Genomic DNA, 20985 nt, shown 5'->3' on the forward strand with positions numbered 1-20985 from the left:
TCCGCCACTGGTGTTATCTCTTAGATCTCCAACACTGTGTTTACTAAACACGACTGAGTTGCCTTTGTACTATGGATACAAGACGGGTTTAAGAATATCTCTAAGAGTTATACTCGAAAATGCAAAGGTGACTTTCAGAAATTACTGTATTCATTGGTGCCTGCCTGGACCTACTGATACTTGGAATGATGAGAAGTAAAAAACCATCCCTCAAGATATGCATGCATAGATGAGACCAATATCTAAAATCAAGAAAATAAATTTTAAAGAACGATTACTGTAGGAGTTCCAGGAGTCACATTTAAGAACAATCATCGTATTCCTGTAAACTTTATATTCAGTGTTTTTGACCCCACTGCGCAAAACTAAAAGCACAACAGCAGCGTACTCGTGTACATAATAACTTCTCAAAAGGAAATCTTGATGAAAACCAGGACCTGCAAAGCCAAAATGTAGACGACAAAAGCTGACCTGAGATACATAAGCCTTGTTTGACTCTCATTTCTTGCAGCAGATGAATACGGAAGGTAGGAGTGAGAATCAACTTCATGGTCAGATCCAAACCCTCTATCTGAATTTGTTCTCTTGAATCTGTTCCTTGCAGCGTTCCCTTCAACGTTGAAGCTCTCATATCTTCTCCACAAACTGTTCACTCTCTCTAACTCCATCTCATTCGAGTGAATCTCACCAACAATCCCCTCTGCTTGGGCCTGATAGGCATATCAAAAGGTTTCTGTTTAAGATACAGTCTAAAGGGAAAATGTAATTTGATCTGGCTTGAGATAGACCTGCTTTGCAGCTAATTGCTCGATCAGAGTATGAAGTTGTTTATCTAGTGTCTTCTCTCTCTGAGCTGTGAATGCAAAACCTTCCCAGTCAGATAATTCAGGCTATCAAAAAAGAACCAGAACAGATCTCTTATCTCTACTGGACTCTGTCTGAAACTAAGCTATCTAACATAGTTTTTTTTGGCTTTATATATGTTGGGAGACTTGATGGTTCTGAATACTGTTAAACTAGTAACTTAACAACAAACCAGATTGAGAAAGAAGTACCTGGGGAAGGCTGCTTCAGTGCTCTTTCCTGTATAAGAGCCCAACTCTTCTCTAACTCCTGAACCTTCTCTTCCATTGAACTCTAAAAGAACAAAAAATAACTTACACCACATTCAGATATACAAAAGCAGAGAACTCCATAGCCATGAAATGTTTAAAAAAAAAAAGAAACCTCACCAAGTCGTTCTTTTTGCTCTCCAACTTCTCTAGCATAACAGACTTCACGGCCTCTGTATCTGCAGCCTGTACACAAGATTCACTAGCGCTTTTGCAATACCTTTCATCAAGAGAAACTTGCTCATCTTCTTGCTCAGCTTTCAACCTCTCCTCAACATCTTCTAGCTCCTGAAAAAAACCATATGATATCAAAGCACATCCTAAATCCAAGAGCAAGATTCATAATCTAAATTCAGCTATTACTCAACCTTCAATTTTCTAACAAGTGAATCTGCTTCGTGTGTTTTCTCTTCTATTCTCCCCTCACAGATCGATATAGCATTCTCATACGCACTGTTCTCTTCTAACAGTGTCTGCTCTCTCATTTGAGCCTAATCGCAAAATCAAAAGAGGATCACTAATCACATCGATCACGCAAATGAAAAATCCAATTCATATAGCAGAGATCAAGATGCACGGAGGGGGAAGCGCTTACCTGTTCACGAGTAGCGGAATGCGAATCGAGCTGAAGAGCGAGAGCCGCATTGGAGGCGAGGGAGTGAGCGAGGAGGTGAGGTAGGCGCTGGGAGATATCCGGAGGAGGCAATCTGAGCCGTAGATCTTGGATCGAACGGCTGAGCGTTGTCGCTTTTCGGCCGAGCTCGTCGACGTATCTCTGCTGCTCCTCCGTGAAAACGAGTGGGATCGGATCCTTCTCATCGCCTCCGTCTTTTCCGTTTTTCCCGACGACGTCGGCAGCCCAAGCTAGAAGTCCCGCCATGTATCTTCTTCGTCTTCGTCTCTTTGATCTGACATAGACACGGACCGGACTCTCTGAGCTAAACCGAAGCGGTTGGTGACTAAACCGGTCTGGTTCGATCGTGACTGTTGAACTCTCGGTTTCCCTTTCCCACCATAGTTGATATGTCTTTTGTATTGTAGATAAATAAATATATATTATTATTATGCAATTAAGTTTGAGTCAATTTTACTAGTTTTGGTTTTTTGCTACTACAAGAAACTTTCCTAGAAGAACTGTGTTAATATACGATTTACTAGACATATATGTAAGCTCTTTAGATCCAAAAACGATCAGACCAATATACGATTTATTCAAACTTATCTCACGCAAATTCAACACTTTTGTTTTCATCACAAACTCCAACATAAACCCTAGTCCCATGTACTTAGTTCCGAGGTACTAGAAGAGATCTTCCTTCGTCTGCCATTGAAATCCATCCTAAAATTCAAAACCGTCTCAAAACAATGGAGATCAATACTGGAGTCGAAGAGGTTCGCAGAGGGTAGGCGTATGATGAATATTCAAACGAAACTGAAAATCTTAGTGGCAGTAGACCGAAACCTAATCCAACATGAATTACACAGGGACGAAGAGGTAGAGATTGTCTACTTACACAGCAATGTCGCCGCCTCACGCCCGTCACTGTCATGTGACAGTCTTGTCTGCATCCCCGTACCTGGTTGGGTCAAAGTTTTCAACCCTTCCACTGGAGTGTTTCTTAGATATTTCTCTTCCAGTCCGGAAACAATGATATCGCGTCATGATTTTGATTTCTTAGATCCTCGATTTGAGATCTTCCCTAGATATTGGAGGATGGGATTCGGTAAAGACAATATCACTGAGAGATATAAGATAGTGAGGATATGTTTTCACGATGATTTGGAGATTCATCGTTGCGAGATTCTTGATGTTAACATTGGGAGATGGAGGAGACTGAGTCCACCTCCTTATGTGTTAGGGTTTAGAAGGAAGTCGACATGTGTGAATGGGTCCATCTACTGGGTAGAAGTAATTCCTCGGTACAAACTTTTAGCTTTGAATCTTCACACAGAAGAGTGGCGTGACCTTACACTACCGCTGGGAACACTAGGAACTTCATGCCAAGTAGCAAACCTTGAAAACCGGCTGGCCTTAGCCGCAACCTATTTTAGTAATCATCATTGGAATGTGAAGATATGGTGTATGCATGCACCACAAGAAGAAGCATGGAGCGTGATGTATACCATACGTTTATTCCCTTCAGAGCACCGTTACGACGGCAGTTTCCCTTTATGGTTTTGGGCTAGGCCAGTAGCGGTTTCTAAGCAAGGAAATCTTTTTTTTCATGACAACTGCAAGAGGTTGTTCAAATATTACCCAGAGACAGATGTAGTTTGTTGCGTTCATACAGATATTTGTGTGATATCTCCTTTTGTTGAAGATTTGGTCCCACTTGGACCTTTGGATTCTGTTCCGAACATGATGAGGACATTTGGACTTCAACATCTAGATCATGTGCCCTTCTCCTCTAGGATATCTAATTTTTTCAGACGAATGGAGTTCCCGAGTAGCTTGATCACTACTGCTTTTGTGACTCTAGCAACATTTCAGTTTTGTTCCCTATTGTCTAGGTCTTGATATTGTTGCCCGGCTAGTTGTCTCGTATTGATTCAAAACCGCATGCCTTTTTTCTTCCTATGCCGATGTTCTGGCATCTGGCTTTGTGAAATGTTTGCTGTAAGACAAATATATTTTTCAATTACATCTCTATAATATTATTTGAGAAGTCAGTTTCCTATGTGTCGCGCTCACGTTAACTCTCACGATGGTTGATTACACTGATACCCTTAATGAATTAAAAAAAATTACATTTAGATACTATTATTGAAATTTTTATTTAGTTTCCTTTTAAATTTTTCCAAATAACATATATAATAAAAAAGAAACATTTATAAAGTTTTTTTTTAAAATTAAAAACGAAAATATATATTTATATAATATGATTTCATTAAAAAAAGGAAATTTCACAAAATAGAAATATTCCATTTAAGACTATTTTAAATAACATAAAATATACTTTTGAAGTAATAAAATATTTATTTATATCTATATTTTCTTAGATGAAAATATATATTTGTATATAATGTGATTTCGTAATCTATAAATTATATTTTACTTATATAATATGATTTCTAAAATACAATCACAAAAAATTAAACTGTTTATTTTAAAGAGATATTAAAAATAAAGTAAAATTAACTTTTGATCAAATAATTAAAATATTTTAAATTAACATAACACTATGTAATTTAACAAGGTAGATATATTATATATTATCATTATTAAAAATGTTTTTTAATATTAAATTTTGTGTTTTATGTTTGTCACAGTTAATATAACCATAATCAAAATACCAACGCAAATCTGAATTCTCATTTTTAGGATTATTTGCATAAATTTCAGTTTACCATTTAATATATATAAGACATAAAATTATTTAAATATTTTAGTTATTGTAAATATTGATATGTGTTCATGAGCTTCCAAAAAGTATTAGTTACTTATGTAAGTAACTTCCAATTGATTATCGTTTTACTTTCTAATATTTTATTTTAAAAATCAACATATAGTTTAATTTTTGTAATTTGGAATCAAATATTTAGTTTATTTTTACTTCATTCTAAGCACAATATATCTTAAGTTATACATAATCTTCCTCAAATATATTTACATATCTAAGATAACAACCAAAGTAAAAGCAAATAATCATAATTTTCATATATTTAAAATAAAAAATATTAGTTGAATTTAGAGAAATTAATTGATGCAATCCAATATACCCAAATGATAACTTATTTAAAATCATATGTCTGATTAAAATAATATAATATTATTAGTATAAATTATGCGTACAAATTATAAATTAATTCAAAATTAAAATTAAATAACAATCAACTATTGTAACATATTTAATTTATAAATATTTGTATCCGTGCATGATCACGGGAAAATCACCTAGTTACTATATATTTAAAAAGTTGGCATCAATCGACCAAACCCTATATTGGACACTAAATATTGGCACCTCAACGTTTCCAAGATCTTTAAAATACATGCAATCGAGGAACCCTTTGCTCTCACCGGAGAGAAGTTTTCTCCTACACGGATCTCATCAATCACTGGAGCAAGAGACTTATTCTTAAACCACTTCCATATTCTCCTTCACCTGTCAGTGACGTTCTCTTTCACCTTCAGTAACGTGACTCTCGCAACTGATCCTACAGGCTACAGGAGGTTTCGAGACTCCGGAAACTTGATCGGCGATCCAGTCTAAACGGCCATGATGTCTTCCCATATCTGCATGGTTTCCTCGACGACGATGCGAATGCGGTTGGGACGTGCGAAGTACGCGCTGAGTTCGTCCTTGGATCTGTAGCGGCTGTGACGTTGCATGATTGTGTTTGAACTGTGTTTTTCTGACTTGCGCTGTGCAGGATTATAATCATATACTAGGATATGACCCGCGCTTTGCGCGGGGTGAAAGAAATAATGAATAGTTTTATGTAGATAATATTAATTTGTTAATTATTAACCTACATATATAGTATGCATGTGTAAAATATGATAAAAGTGAGAAAATGATAACACGAATATATGCAATAGAGTATACAAATAACAAACATCATGTCTTATGTTGAAAAGTTGAGGATCGACATATTGGAAAAAAATAAGATTATAGTATGGATTTGTATTTGTTTCAAAATAAAAGAATCTATCTAAATTTTGGAATGGGTCTTTCGCTTAAAACTTATAAGACATAATTATTTTCATAATATAAGTGCAGAATAATATTAAAAAACATAAATAAGACAATAAAACTCGATAATAATAAAACAGGAAAAGAGCGAAAAACAATTAAAAAAACATTAAAACATCAGAATCGCCGTTTAGTAAAATTAAAATCAATTGTCTGCAATCATATAAAGAGGAAAAACAAAGTTTAGTAGCATAAATATTTACATATTTAATTAAGAAACTAAGTGAATTAAATATAATACCTCTTCCTGAAAGCATAGATTTCTCTGTGACTTCCATATTGCCATTTTCATTGTGAAGATTTAAGGTCGTAATTATGGAAACATTTTGAACATATGTTACATTTTAAAATTGATGCATTAAGAATGTTTCAGTTACGTTTTCATTTATATAGTTTTTGTTAAAAAAATTGAAAAATGTTTTTGTTTCCAAAAAAATGTTACGTTTTTACTTTGCTTCGTGATGGGCATTTAAGATGTTTGTTAAAATATATGCATTATAAAATATGCATTATTAACATATATTTCTTAATATTATTTCAATTATATGTTGGTCTCCTTCCTAAAACATCCATAATGTGTGTGTTTTTGTTTTGACTTTTTCGTTTGATCTTTTTAAAAAAACATATATAGTATGCATGTGTAAAATATGATAAAAGTGAGAAAATGATAACACGAATATATGCATTAGAGGATACAAATAACAAACATCATGTCTTATGTTGAAAAGTTGAGGATCGACATATTGGAATAAAATAAGATTATAGTATGAGTTTGTATTTGTTTCAAAATAAAAGAATCTATGTAAATTTGGAATGTGTCTTTCACTTAAAACTTATAAGACATAATTATTTTCATAATATAAGTGTTTAATAATATTAAAAAAATAAGACAATAAAACTCGATAATAATAAAACAGCAAAAGAGCGCAAAACAATTAAAAAACATTAAAAACATCCGAATCGCCGCTTAGTAAAATTTAAATCCATTGTCTGCAATCCTATAAAGAGGAAAAACAAAGTTTAGTAGCATAAATAATTTTTTTTGAATTGAGTGGAATAAATATTTCCTTATTTAATTAAGAAACTAAGTGAATTAAATATAATACCTCTTCTCAAAGCATAGATTTCTCCGTGACTTCTATATTGCCATTTTCATTGTGAAGACTTTAAAGTCGTAGTTATGGAAACATTTTGAACATAGATTACGTTTTAAAATCGACTCATCAAAAAATGTTTCAGTTACGTATTCATTTATATAGTTTTTGTTAAAAAAATTTGAAAAATTATTTTTGTTTCCAAAAAAATGTTACGTTTTTACTTTGCTTCGTGATGGGCGTTTAAGATGTTTGTTAAAAATATATGCATTATAAATATGCATTACTAACATAGCTTTCTCATATTATTCAATTATATGTTGGTCTCCTTCCTAAAACATTCATAATGTGTGTGTTTTTGTTTTAACTTTTTCCTTTTGATCTTTTTTTTTAAAAAACATATATAGTATGCATGTGTAAAATATGATAAAAAGTGAGAAAATGATAACACGAATATATGCATTAGAGGATACAAATAACAAACATCATGTCTTATGTTGAAAAGTTGAGGATCGACTTATTAGAATAAAATAAGATTATAGTATGGGTTTGTATTTGTTTCAAATAAAGAATCTATCTAAATTTTGGAATGGGTCTTTCACTTAAATCTTATAATACATAATTATTTTCATAATATAAGTGCTGAATAATATTAAAAAAAAAATAAGACAATAAAACTCGATAATAATAAAACAGCAAAAGAGCGAAAAACAATTAAAAAACATTAAAAACATCAGAATCGCCGCTTAGTAAAATTAAAATCCATTGTCTGCAATCATATAAAGAGGAAAAACAAAGTTTAGTAGCATAAATATTTACATATTTAATTAAGAAACTAAGTGAATTAAATATAATACCTCTTCCTGAAAGCATAGATTTCTCCGTGACTACCATATTGCCATTTTCATTGTGAAGATTTTAAGGTCGTAATTATGGAAACATTTTGAACATATGTTACGTTTTAAAATCGATGCATCAAGAATGTTTCAGTTACGTTTTCATTTATATAGTTTTTGTTAAAAAAATTTGAAAATTGTTTTTGTTTCCAAACAAATGTTACGTTTTTACTTTGCTTCGTGATGGCATTTAAGATGTTTGTTAAAATATATGCATTATAAAATATGCATTATTAACATATCTTTCTTAATATTATTTAATTATATGTTGGTCTCCTTCCTAAAACATCCATAATGTGTGTGTTTTTGTTTTGACTTTTTTCGTTTGATCTTTTTTAAAAAAACATATATAGTATGCATGTGTAAAATATGATAAAAGTGAAAAAATGATAACACGAATATATGCATTAGAGGATACAAATAACAAACATCATGTCCTATGTTGAAAAGTTGAGGATCGACATATTGGAATAAAATAAGATTATAGTATGGGTTTGTATTTGTTTCAAAATAAAAGAATCTATGTAAATTTTGGAATGTGTCTTTCACTTAAAACTTATAAGACATAATTATTTTCATAATATAAGTGTTTAATAATATTAAAAAATATAAATAAGACAATAAAACTCGATAATAATAAAACAGCAAAAGAGCGCAAAACAATTAAAAAACATTAAAAACATCAGAATCGCCGCTTAGTAAAATTAAAATCCATTTTCTGCAATCCTATAAAGAGGAAAAACAAAGTTTAGTAGCATAAATAATTTTTTTTTGAATTGAGTAGCATAAATATTTACTTATTTAATTAAGAAACTAAGTGAATTAAATATAATACCTCTTCCTCAAAGCATAGATTTTCCCGTGACTTCTATATTGCCATTTTCATTGTGAAGACTTTAAAGTCGTAGTTATGGAAACATTTTGAACATAGGTTACGTTTTAAAATCGACTCATCAAAAATGTTTCAGTTACGTTTTCATTTATATAGTTTTTGTTAAAAAAATTTGAAAAATTGTTTTTGTTTCCAAAAAAATGTTACGTTTTTACTTTGCTTTGTGATGGGCGTTTAAGATGTTTGTTAAAATATATGCATTATAAAATATGCATTACTAACATAGCTTTCTCAATATTATTTCAATTATATGTTGGTCTCCTTCCTAAAACATTCATAATGTGTGTGTTTTTGTTTTGACTTTTTTCGTTTGATCTTTTATAAAAAACATATATAGTATGCATGTGTAAAATATGATAAAAGTGAGAAAAGGATAACACGAATATATGCATTAGAGGATACAAATAACAAACATCATGTCTTATGTTGAAAAGTTGAGGATCGACATATTAGAATAAAATAAGATTATAGTATGAGTTTGTATTTGTTTCAAAATAAAGAATCTATCTAAATTTTGGAATGGATCTTTCACTTAAATCTTATAAGACATAATTATTTTCATAATATAAGTGTTGAATAATATTAAAAAAAATAAGACAATAAAACTCGATAATAATAAAACAACAAAAGAGCGAAAAACAATTAAAAAACATTAAAAACATCAGAATCGCCGTTTAGTAAAATTAAAATCCATTGTCTGCAATCCTATAAAGAGGAAAAACAAAGTTGAGTAGCATAAATATTTACATATTTAATTAAGAAACTAAGTGAATTAAATATAATACCTCTTCCTGAAAGCATAGATTTCTCCGTGACTTCCATATTGCCAATTTCATTGTGAAGATTTTAAGGTCGTAATTATGGAAACATTTTGAACATATGTTACGTTTTAAAATCGATGCATCAAGAATGTTTCAGCTACGTTTTCATTTATATAGTTTTTGTTAAAAAAACTTGAAAAAAATGTTATGTTTTTACTTTGCTTCGTGATGGACGTTTAAGATGTTTGTAAAATATATGCATTATAAAATATGCATTATTAACATAGCTTTCTTAATATTATTTCAATTATATGTTGGTCTCCTTCCTAAAACATCCATAATGTGTGTGTTTTTGTTTTGATTTTTTTCATTTGATATTTAAAAAGAAACATAAATAATACAATAGAAATATAATTGTTTATCCGGCTGAATTGTTTGGTTTTTTCAGAAATCTGTATTGTTTTTAAAAAGAAATCTACAGTTACGTACATTTCAAAGTTGTAGTTAAATCTTCTGGCCGACATGAAATCCGTGAGGCAATTGGCCGTTATTTATATCAATGATATGATATTAACTATAATTAAAATGTAATGAAAGATCATGCTGTAAATATGTGACATACCAATGGCAAATGATGTAATTAGTCTAGTAAATTAAGGATTAATCAATATTAAGGCTGAGGAAAAATGTGAGGATGACACCTATGCAAAATGGCAACATGGTAATAATTTTACTCTTTTAAGATTGTTCTTATTATTTGCTCCTCTATTAATAATAAGGGGATATGACTTGTTATAAAAATGAAACAACAAAGGAATTAGAGATTGACTTATTAGTATATATATATGACTTGTTTTAAAATTATGGTAATTCGACATTGGATGATTTTTCTGGGGGCTACCAACCTCTACTGCATAAATTATTCTCAACCGTTAAAAATGTTTTCTTGTTTTTTTTTTTTTTTTACAAAGATTTTACTATATAAATGCAGGAGACCGAAAATGTTTTACAGAGCATGAGCCCAGAGACCAAGTGGTTATAGATATCAAAAGATACAAACTTGAATATGCTATACAAAAATGTTTTCTTGTTAATATGCTATACGATTATTTTTACTTTCATATATAGTAAATCAACTGATATCCATTCCTTATATGTTTGAAACAATTAAACTCGATGGTCACTAATTCGGTCGGTAGATACAGTGATGGTTGTTTGTGAGTAAAAATAGAAAATCTTATTTATTTATTTTAATATGCATTGGGATAAATAAAAATGATAGAAAAAATGAAAAAGGCAATGGAAGAAGGTCATTCTTATTCAACACATTGTTTGTTCCTGACTAAATAGTATATAATAATCTATTCTAATATATCTTGTACAATTTGATGCCATCTGAATAAGACATAAATCTTGCTACTTGTAAAGAGAAAAAAATAATAAAAATGAAAAAAAAATTATGAATTTGGAGAAATTGGAGTTGGAACATAATTTTTTTAAATTAAATTATATTCAAATTTGAGGATTTTATCAGGGAAAATGAATCTATAGATAAATATAATTTTTATTACTCATTATACGATGGAGAAATTAGAGCTGAAGTATATAAATTTTTGAAGGATTTTATTCTTATTTCTTTTAAAGTAATTGAATCCTATGAATATTAACCATATAAAATCATTATACTATCATTGACATTTCAAGTTCGTGATGCTTCCGTGATGATATTTGGGAGAAACAAACAATTGAATATTCTTACAATCTGTATATATTATACCAATACTTGCTTTTTAATTTGTAACATGTAATTTTCGGAAAGATTTTTTCTATAAAAGGTACAAATAATGAGAAAAAAGAAATATATGTTTATGATATGCAAAAAAAGAATATGTTAACAAATAAGATCTCCTAAAACTAAAACATAATTATGTTTTCGACTACATACATCTTACATGGTTTCAAACAAATCATGAATATCTAACTTGTTGTATAAGTTACCTTACTAATTTAATAACTGATTAGATTAAAATATGTGTTTTTAATTAATTTCAAATGTGTGTTATCTAACTCGTTTTCCATTGTTTTTTTCTCCAGATTTGATACTATCACAAGAAACCTTTAATTAAAAAATAATTAGTGGACGAACAAGTCTAACCATGCGTCAACAATAACGCTTTGAATGATAGCTTCAAACAACAAACAGATGTCTTTTTTTTTTTTTTTTTTTTTTTTTTTTAACAAACAGATGTCTATAACTTATAAAACACACAATTTTTAAAATATAAGCTCCATTTGCTGTATTTCTTCAACATTTGCTCTTTCTAATATTGACTGGATTATAATATATTTGACGAGAGACACCATGGACCATTTCGATTAGTTTATGGCTGCTAACAGAATAAATTAAACTATTTTAATACGCGTTATATTGACTTTACTCATCTAGAGAACTTCCTAAAAAAGAACAGCGTGAATATTATGAACTACACTATTCAATAACTTTGCAAATAGTTTTGCATAGTTGTGGTCGGTGACTAATTACAATATTCGTAATCTTACTTATTCTTTTTTTAACTACAAACAAAATCTTTTTTTATATATACCTCTCTAATATATGCTCTAATCAAATATTTATTATTATTATTTTAGTCAAATTCAATGCAACGGCCCTGACGCCTGAATCTCCTCGCTCTCTCTCCTCGTGCCTTTACAGCACTATTGCTATTGCTGTTGCTCTGCTTGCGTTTATCGTTTTCCCCCAGTAACGTCTCTTCGACTTTTTCTCCGCGAGCGAGATCTCGCATTTTGCTCTCTCTCATTCATGCCTTACCTGTTTCTCTCCCGATTGATCCATATCCTATCTTAGTCGCGTCCATGTTCCCGGGATTGCACGAAACCCAAGCGATTTCGTCTCTGTTTGTACTTTTTCTACTTTGATATAATCGAACGAATTTCCTCATTCCGTGTTTTGCGAAGAGAGAGTGAGAGCGTCGTCGCTGCGTAGAATCGTTAGCACGAAACGCGGAAGAAGAGGTTTTGCGTATAGGTGATCTGTCTCGAGTAAGAAGAATGGGGATGGAAGAAGAAGGAGGTGGTGTTGATAAGAAGATAACGATCGGAGTCTGCGTCATGGAAAAGAAGGTGAAGTGCAGCCCCGAGGTTTTCTTTCCTTTCGTGCTTTTGTTTCTTAGCTCTGAAGAAGAAAGAGATGATTGCGATGATGATTTTGTTTGAATCCTCACTCCCTCCCCGAGAAAATCTGATACTGAGCTTGAACTTCTGATTTTTTTTTTTCACTCCGTCGCCTCATTCGTAGATTGTTTGTGTGGAATTTTGCAGGTTTTCTCGGCTCCCATGGGACAAATCATGGACAGACTACAAGCATTTGGCGAATTTGAGGTTACTCTACTTTCTTCGATTGATGAACCGAATCACTGGTGTTTTCTCAGGGTTTGATTTGATGATTCAGAGAGAGCCTGTAGTTTGTTCTTCCACTTGAAATGAATATCAATATGCCTTTTAATTTGTGTTGATTCCAATTCGTTGTCGTTTTATTCGTCGTCACAGATTCTATAGGTGTAGACTTTTTTTTTTTCTTTCTTTTTTCCCCTTTTGGTTGTGGGATGTGATCTCATGGAAACTCTGTTACAACTTTATTGCTAGATCATACATTTTGGGGACAAGGTCATACTTGAAGATCCTGTAGAAAGGTATGTGTGTGTGAACGTTTGCGTTTTTTTCACCATTTGGTTTTTTTGTGCCTATCTTGTATCATCTTCATATTTAATTGGGGCGATGCATGGATTTGTTAAACACATTGATTTTATTAATTAGTTTATTAGGAGAAAGTTCATTTAAAGATTATTTAAGTACAGTTAGATTCTGGGACCAATACCTCACCAGGGATTTTTCTGTTTCAGTTGGCCGATTTGTGATTGTCTGATTGCTTTCCATTCCTCTGGATATCCTCTTGAGAAAGTTCAAGCATATTCTTCTTTAAGAAAGTGAGTTTATACCTTTTCTGACTTTTGTTGAAAGTTCAGTAAAACTGCTCACTTTTTACCGGTCAGAATTAGTTGAGTTTAGATTTTGAGGTCGCCTTTTTCAATCTTGTTATTATTTCAGGCCCTTTTTAGTGAATGATTTGGATCCGCAATATCTTCTTCATGACCGGCGGAAAGTGTATGAGGTATGCGTTTTAGACTGCATAGGAGTGCATTTCGAGTCACCATAACGTTTCTACTTTTCATGCCTCCCACTCATGTCTTTTCTTCAGATTTCCATTGTTCATGAAAACGAATATCTACATGCTTTCTTCGTAAAATAATAAAATATTGTATTTATGTGCACCATGTAGCATCTTGAGATGTATGGTATCCCAGTTCCTAGATATGCTTGTGTCAATAGAAAAGTACCCAACCAAGACCTTGATTATTTCGTCGAGGATGAAGATTTTGTTGAGGTTAAAGGTGAACGATTTTGGAAGCCATTTGTGGAAAAGCCAGTCAATGGTCAGTTTCTCTTTTCACATCTTTGATCTCTCTGATTGTTTGCTGTTTTAGTATGTGTCTCTGAATGTTTTTCGTTTTTGGAGGTACTAGGTTAATTTTTTTTTTCAGATATTGTTTATTTAGTACTTCAGTGTTCTCTCTGCAATAGCACCGTATGTATTTAATAAATGAATCTTAAATTGGCCCAGTGCTTGTTTTGGTGGTATTAAGTTAATCTAATTGTTTTATCTTTGTTTATTTGCAGTTATTTGTACTGTCCACTAATAATTGACATTCTTTGTACTTGTAAAGGAGATGACCATAGCATAATGATATACTACCCTAGCTCAGCAGGTGGAGGCATGAAAGAATTGTTCCGTAAGGTACTCCATCTTTCTGCCGAACTTGGCTTCCCGTGGATTGAGTTTGGTCTTTCTACTGTAAATACTTGTGGTACATTACCATAGTTGGATCATCCACAGTAGTTCTGCACAAGCCAATTTTTCTAGGATTGAACTGTCTTGAATATATATTTTAATAATTTGTGGCACATTCATGTGGATCTTCTAGGATCAAACTATCTTTCTGACCCAAGTTTTTGTTTTAGGTTGGGAATCGTTCAAGTGAATTTCATCCTGAGGTCAGAAGAGTAAGGAGAGAAGGTTCTTATATATATGAGGAGTTTATGCCTACTGGAGGAACTGATGTCAAGGTTGTGTGTGATTCTGATTCTTCTAGATAAGAGAATTCTGTTCTAGTCCAAGTTCCAGGCAACTTAATCTTTATAATGCATTGCAATATGTGTTAGGCTCTTGTCGTTATCCAGGCCGCTTACATTTTGAAACTTTATGATTGATATCCTATGCTTTTGTTGATCTATTTTTTCATATACCCTGAAATGCAGGTCTACACTGTAGGTCCCGAATATGCACACGCTGAAGCAAGGAAGTCACCTGTTGTCGATGGTGTCGTTATGAGAAACCCAGATGGAAAAGAAGTAAGTCTGCCGATCATTACCAAACCATTCCACACTATGAAACTAGAGCTATGGTTAACAGGGTACCAAAGGCTGTCGATTATATAGAGGAATCGTAGCTTATGTTTCTTGAACGTATAGAAACGCTGATGTTGAAACATTGATATGGTATTAATTGGACAGGTGAGGTATCCAGTTTTGCTTACACCTGCTGAGAAGCAAATGGCTAGAGAAGTTTGCATTGCATTTAGGCAAGCGGTATGTTGTGATTCCAGTAATCTGGCTGTCAGTATGTCTCGATTCCTCATTATTCTCTATCACAATTCTTAGAGTTAAGATCGCTGAGTTGAAATGCTCTCTTTCATACTCGCTTCAACAATAGAATCCGTGGTAGCGGATTGCTTCCATTGCAACTTGTAATAATTTAGCAGGAAAGATTACATCTTGTGATTGAAAGATACGCTAACTAATTTCTCTATTGGTTATCTACTGCTTCCAACTAAATGCTTGGTAACGTGATACAAATTATTGTCTGGTAGAAGGACGAGCATACACACATGTTGTTTGTGTTTCCAGGCAAAATGAAAGATGTTATTTTCTGATAGCATGCATTAACGGAGTCATTTTCATGTTTGCAGGTCTGTGGATTTGATCTCTTAAGATCTGAGGGAAGTTCATACGTTTGTGACGTTAATGGATGGAGTTTTGTGAAGAACTCTTATAAGTGAGATACTAGTATGGACTTTTATTTCCCTTCTGATTGTTGTTTCAATTGTATCATAGGTTAAAGTCTTCAGTTCTCTTTCTCTGTAAGGTACTACGACGATGCTGCTTGTGTGCTGCGGAAAATGTTTTTGGATGCAAAGGCTCCTCATCTTTCTTCGACAGTTCCTCCCATTCTGCCATGGAAGATCAATGAACCTCTCCTATCTAACGAAGGTCTAACTCGACAAGGAAGTGGCATCATTGGAACATTTGGGCAGTCGGAGGAACTACGTTGTGTCATTGCTGTTGTTCGGCAGTATGTCTAAGCATATGATCACCTTTCCTCTTTAAACTCCTCTATATTCACCCAGGCTCTGAGTTGTTTTTAACTTCTCTTGGCAGCGGTGATAGAACCCCTAAGCAAAAAGTGAAACTAAAAGTTACAGAGGAAAAACTGTTAAACCTGATGCTGAAGTACAATGGAGGAAAGCCAAGAGCTGAGGTAAGAGGCGCAGGCTTTTCTGTCTTCATATTCTTTCGTTTACAGTTATTTTCTTATTCTGTGCATTTTTATTCTTACTTGCAGACAAAACTTAAAAGTGCCGTCGAATTGCAAGATCTATTGGATGCTACAAGAATGTTAATTCCTCGTACAGGGTACACCTCTGATAGTGATCTTATGACTTCCTGTATTGAGCATTTTCCTTGCGTGAGTTCTTACTACTGACCATAGACAATGGATCCATGGCTTTCATGTCTAGGTTGAAAGAAATGAAAGCTCTCATTCTTGGAACAGTCCTGATGTTTCTGTTAAATATTCTCCAGCTGCGTCCCTACTACCTAGTTACCTAATTACCTTATTGTTTTTATGTTTGATGTTTAGGCCAGGTGAAAGTGATAGTGATGCAGAAGACCTTGAACATGCTGACAAGCTCCGGCAAGTGAAAGCTGTTCTTGAAGAGGTTTAAATTATTTTCCTTTTCTCTGAGCTGCATCTTTATGCAGCCCATTGTCGTTCTGTTGAATAGTCCTTCTACTCAGTAGCAGCTACAGTGTTACCTTTTTCGAAGGATGTTTGGAAAACAATTTTTGCAACCTCCGTCTCATGTCATAGATGTGTAAAAATGCAGGGTGGACATTTCTCTGGCATATACAGAAAGGTTCAACTAAAGCCGCTGAAATGGGAGAAAGTAACAAAAAGTGATGGTGAAGGTGAAGAAGAACGCCCAGTGGAGGCTCTTATGGTTCTGAAATATGGGGGAGTTCTAACTCATGCTGGTCGAAAGCAGGTAAAACTGTTATTTGGTTTTGGAAGATGATGTTAAATGCAAACTTCAGTATATTGCTACTGGAGGGATTTTAATGTAGGACATTTAACATCATTGCAGAGGGCTGACATATACTTTAATGTTTGCTTACTTTTTTTTTCCACAGGCAGAAGAACTAGGTAGATACTTTCGAAACAATATGTATCCAGGTGATTGGCACTTGATCTGCTTCCATTTATCTGATCTTATATGATCCACTTTCCACATATTTCATATAATTTTGAAATTAATTCACATTGTATTGGTCAGTGTGTGTGTTTTATTTCTGACTGGTTTAACTATACGGGATATCCTTGCAGGTGAAGGTACCGGTTTGCTCCGTCTCCACAGTACATACCGTCATGACCTTAAAATTTACAGTTCTGACGAGGGACGTGTTCAGGTACAACTTTATACCGATTTAGAAGTGAAGATGAACCATAGAGCATTGATATATTACACAGTCTTTTGTATATTTTTCATCGGCTGCACTGCTTGCAGATGTCTGCAGCTGCTTTTGCTAAAGGCCTGCTGGACCTAGAAGGACAGCTGACCCCAATCCTGGTTCGCCGTTTTCTTTTATCAAGGTTGTATCGTACTTGGCATTGTCGTATTCACTAAATTCCTTAATTTCTTTCTCTAGGTTTCTCTGGTTAGCAAGGACTCTTCCATGTTGGATGGCCTTGATACTGCGAGCACTGAAATGGAAGAAGCCAAGGTTTTTCCCTCTCTTTATTGACTCAATTGTGGATTCAGCAGATATGAGACTAATGAAACCCTGTTTTGGTACACGTCTGAAGCATCAACAAATAATCAAATATTGACATGCATAGCGTTCTAGATAGCTCACTGATGTTTTTTTTTTTGGAATTTGCTCACTGATGTTTAAACTTTTTTTTCTTGCATGTTTTAGATTGTTGAATTTCATCTGCGTAAAATAGGGTGAACTATATTCTCAAATATGCATTAAACATCATGTGTAATTATTAACAGCTTTGAATTTTTTTCCTTACTTGCTTTTCAGACTCAATTGAATGAGATCATCACTGCTGGCACAAAGTTGGTACATGATTACGTCTCTTCTGAATTACCTTGGATGATCGATGGGGCTGGACTTCCTCCTCACGCTGATGAGCGCCTACCTGAATTGGTAATCACATTTTTTTTCTGCAAATTCCAGTCTATTAGCATCTTTTAATCTGGAGGGCTTTGTAGCATCGTCACTATCATTTGCATGTTTCTTCCATTTTTGCTAGCATTATTATCTCTAAAAGCGAGTGCATAGCGATAGAAAAGGTTTTTCTGGAGATCACAGAGTACATACTCAAACGTTACTTGTCTCTTTACTTTCTAAATAAATAGATAAAACTAGCTAAAAAGGTGACTGAACAAGTGAGGCTACTTGCAAAAGATGAAGACGAGAATGAGCCTAGTGCTCATGATTTAGCCCCTCCCTATGATCAAGCAAAGGCCCTTGGCAAGTCAAACATTGACATTGGCCGGATTGCTGCTGGATTACCTTGTGGTAGTGAAGGATTCCTTTTGATGTATGCTCGTTGGAAAAAACTCGAAAGGGATCTCTACAACGAAAGAAGAGAGTAAGTTATATTGGACTTGTCAAGTTTTCGTCTCTACTTTCTGCGTGAGTTTTTTTTTTTAAATGGAACTGAAGGTTGGAATTAAATGCAGCCGGTTTGACATAACACAGATTCCTGATGTTTACGATTCATGCAAGTAAGCTTTGGCATTTCAATCTTTTATAATATCGATCCTAGCTTATAACTTCTCCATTCTGAGTATCCTCCAATGTGTTATTAATACCAGGTATGACCTGTTACATAATTCTCATCTCGACCTGAAAGGACTAGACGAACTCTTCAAAGTTGCTCAGGTATGAACTGAATAACAAAAAAAACTGAAGTTCTCTTTCACTTTCTGAAACTTAAATGGTACATATCAATGTACAACTTTACTACTAATACCAAGCCATGCATCGTAGATTCCAGATTCAAACTGTGACTTACTATTGTTACATCTCTGTTTTGCAATTGGATCATGGATTGTGTTGATTAAAGCCAGTTTATGTGTTATGTGGTTGCAGTTACTTGCAGACGGTGTAATACCAAATGAGTACGGGATCAATCCACAACAAAAGCTCAAAATCGGTTCAAAGGTGGGGCTTCTCAACGTGGAATTCTAACCCCCACAAAGGCATATAATGTCTAATCTTTCACTCATGGAGGGTCCATGGGTTTTGCAGATGGTCTAATGGCTTGATTTCTTTTTTTATTTTCTGTCTTTAAAGATTGCTCGCCGCTTGCTGGGTAAAATCTTGATAGACTTGAGGAATACTCGAGAAGAAGCCATGAGTGTTGCTGAACTGAAGAACAGCCAAGACCAAGTCTCGGTATCATTATATTCGTCGAGAAAGGAGGATAGATATAGTCAGCCGAAACTTTACATTAAAAGCGATGAGTTGAGACGGCCTACCATTGGAGAGAATAAAGATGAAGATGATGACAAAGAAACCAAATACCGACTAGATCCAAAGTAAACTTGAAAAGTCTATTTTCCTGCTTAAGTGACTTAATCATGTCTTCTCTATCTTTCTCAGTTTCATTGTGTTCCCTTTAGGTATGCAAATGTCATGACTCCTGAACGTCACGTGAGGACACGCCTTTATTTCACATCTGTGAGTTCCTTCCATTTTTTCTTCTATGTAGCTTGATAATCAGTGTAACACAAGTGGATGCATTTATGCATGACTTTCTGCTATGTAACGATTGACAGGAATCACATATTCATTCACTGATGAACGTTCTACGGTATTGTAACCTTGACGAATCTCTTCAAGGAGAAGAAAGTCTGGTCTGCCAAAGCGCACTAGAACGCCTTTGTAAGACGAAAGAACTTGATTACATGAGCTACATTGTCCTAAGACTGTTCGAGAACACTGAGGTTTACAATGCACCTATCTTTTTCTCTCTTCTTGCACTCGTGATTTTTGCTTATATGACAAAATACCTATAACATTGCTGTAACCTGCAGGAATCTCTGGAAGACCCTGAACGATTCAGAATCGAACTTACATTTAGCCGTGGCGCAGATTTGTCTCCCTTAGAGGTAATATATAAAAGGAAAGACTAAACTCTTCTTCATGGTTGTTTCTTATTAAGCATTCAAGTAGAGATAACAACCTACTTTGTTTTATTGACAAAAGAAAAATTGGCTTTGATGGTAATATTTATGGTGAAACAGAAGAAAGACGAGGGAGCTAAATCGTTACTGAGGGAACACACACTTCCAATAATGGGACCAGAGAGGCTTCAAGAGGTTGGTTCCTATTTGACACTGGAGACAATGGAGAAGATGATACGTCCATTTGCAATGCCGGCCGAGGATTTCCCTCCGCCGTCGATTCCGGCTGGCTTCTCCGGGTACTTTTCCAAAAGCGCCGCCGTGCTCGAGCGTCTTGTAAAACTCTGGCCCTTTAACAAGAACTAAACCTCTAATGGAGACATTGCTAAGATAAAAAAAGGCAACAAATAGGACAAGTGCCGACTAATACATTTCCTTTCATGACAAAAATTTTGGACTTTAATCTCTTATGGGACAAATGGGTCAAAAAAAATCTAGAACCACCTAAATTAATCTGTCATGGGACAGATGAGTGTCAATTATGATTTTGCCCTTAATGATGGCTGAATATGAACCATTAGATCAGAATCCTTCACGTTATAATATGAACCGTCGGATGTGAAAGATGAAATATTTACAACAATGCCATTAATGAATCTTTTTCCTTAGCCGTTGGATCTTATGATCTTGATCTGATCTTGGCCATCGGATTTCACTCATTTTCTTTCTTTTATCTCTTCTTTTTTTTTTTTTATCTCAACCACTCACATCCACACAATCTTCTTTATTTCATTATCTTATTCGACTGAGTACAACTAATATAACTCGTACAACTAAATATGTAAAAAAATTATATAACTGATACATAAATGTTTTACACATAAAATAAACAAACAAATATTTTAATTGGTATATAA

The 20985-nt window shown here is 33.6% G+C and overlaps 3 protein-coding genes across 4 annotated transcripts; 2 read left to right on the top strand and 1 right to left on the bottom strand.

Moving 5' to 3' along the window:
- Nucleotides 1–243: 243 nt before the first annotated feature.
- On the bottom strand, nt 244–2129 carry LOC108844552 (uncharacterized). The gene is made up of 6 exons (XM_018617823.2): nt 1708–2129; nt 1481–1603; nt 1233–1400; nt 1056–1137; nt 789–853; nt 244–710 (listed from the first exon to the last, which is right to left on the bottom strand). Exons 1-6 carry the CDS (start codon nt 1990–1992, stop codon nt 408–410), a joined length of 1026 nt encoding a protein of 341 aa, XP_018473325.2. The 5' UTR covers nt 1993–2129; the 3' UTR covers nt 244–407.
- A 6-nt stretch (nt 2130–2135) lies between these two features.
- LOC108845607 (F-box/LRR-repeat protein At2g43260-like) lies at nt 2136–3721 on the top strand. The gene is made up of 2 exons (XM_057006485.1): nt 2136–2144; nt 2389–3721. Exons 1-2 carry the CDS (start codon nt 2136–2138, stop codon nt 3628–3630), a joined length of 1251 nt encoding a protein of 416 aa, XP_056862465.1. The 3' UTR covers nt 3631–3721.
- An 8387-nt stretch (nt 3722–12108) lies between these two features.
- Nucleotides 12109–20514, top strand: LOC108848021 (inositol hexakisphosphate and diphosphoinositol-pentakisphosphate kinase VIP2). 2 transcript variants are annotated; one of them, XM_018621423.2, is made up of 30 exons: nt 12109–12611; nt 12792–12851; nt 13116–13162; nt 13373–13456; nt 13578–13641; nt 13810–13963; nt 14255–14325; nt 14550–14654; nt 14847–14939; nt 15102–15176; nt 15557–15642; nt 15733–15939; nt 16026–16125; nt 16210–16280; nt 16507–16585; nt 16754–16912; nt 17058–17100; nt 17251–17333; nt 17432–17494; nt 17574–17648; nt 17955–18080; nt 18293–18528; nt 18620–18664; nt 18755–18821; nt 19032–19103; nt 19236–19480; nt 19565–19622; nt 19721–19888; nt 19979–20053; nt 20189–20514. In XM_018621423.2, exons 1-30 carry the CDS (start codon nt 12522–12524, stop codon nt 20432–20434), a joined length of 3147 nt encoding a protein of 1048 aa, XP_018476925.2. In that variant the 5' UTR covers nt 12109–12521; the 3' UTR covers nt 20435–20514. The 2 variants fall into 2 exon arrangements, with proteins under 2 accessions (XP_018476925.2, XP_018476926.2); XM_018621424.2 differs by having other exon boundaries at nt 12109–12593; nt 20189–20513.
- The last annotated feature ends 471 nt before the right edge of the window (nt 20515–20985 follow it).

The sequence above is a fragment of the Raphanus sativus genome, chromosome 3 (genome assembly GCF_000801105.2).
Source record: "Raphanus sativus cultivar WK10039 chromosome 3, ASM80110v3, whole genome shotgun sequence".
Taxonomy (NCBI): Eukaryota; Viridiplantae; Streptophyta; class Magnoliopsida; order Brassicales; family Brassicaceae; genus Raphanus; species Raphanus sativus.

What these genes read in the sequence shown, in the direction of transcription:
- LOC108844552 (XM_018617823.2), bottom strand. Translation starts at nt 1,992, where the DNA reads ATGGCGGGACTTCTAGCTTGGGCTGCCGACGTCGTCGGGAAAAACGGA. An exon ending in CACTTGTTAGAAAATTGAAG is followed by an intron (nt 1,401 to 1,480) that starts GTTGAGTAATAG and finishes GGTTTTTTTCAG; the next exon opens with GAGCTAGAAGATGTTGAGGA. An exon ending in ACTGAAGCAGCCTTCCCCAG is followed by an intron (nt 854 to 1,055) that starts GTACTTCTTTCT and finishes TTGCATTCACAG; the next exon opens with CTCAGAGAGAGAAGACACTA.
- LOC108848021 (XM_018621423.2), top strand. Translation starts at nt 12,522, where the DNA reads ATGGGGATGGAAGAAGAAGGAGGTGGTGTTGATAAGAAGATAACGATC. An exon ending in TGAAAGAATTGTTCCGTAAG is followed by an intron (nt 14,326 to 14,549) that starts GTACTCCATCTT and finishes TTTTTGTTTTAG; the next exon opens with GTTGGGAATCGTTCAAGTGA. An exon ending in GAGGAAAGCCAAGAGCTGAG is followed by an intron (nt 16,126 to 16,209) that starts GTAAGAGGCGCA and finishes TCTTACTTGCAG; the next exon opens with ACAAAACTTAAAAGTGCCGT.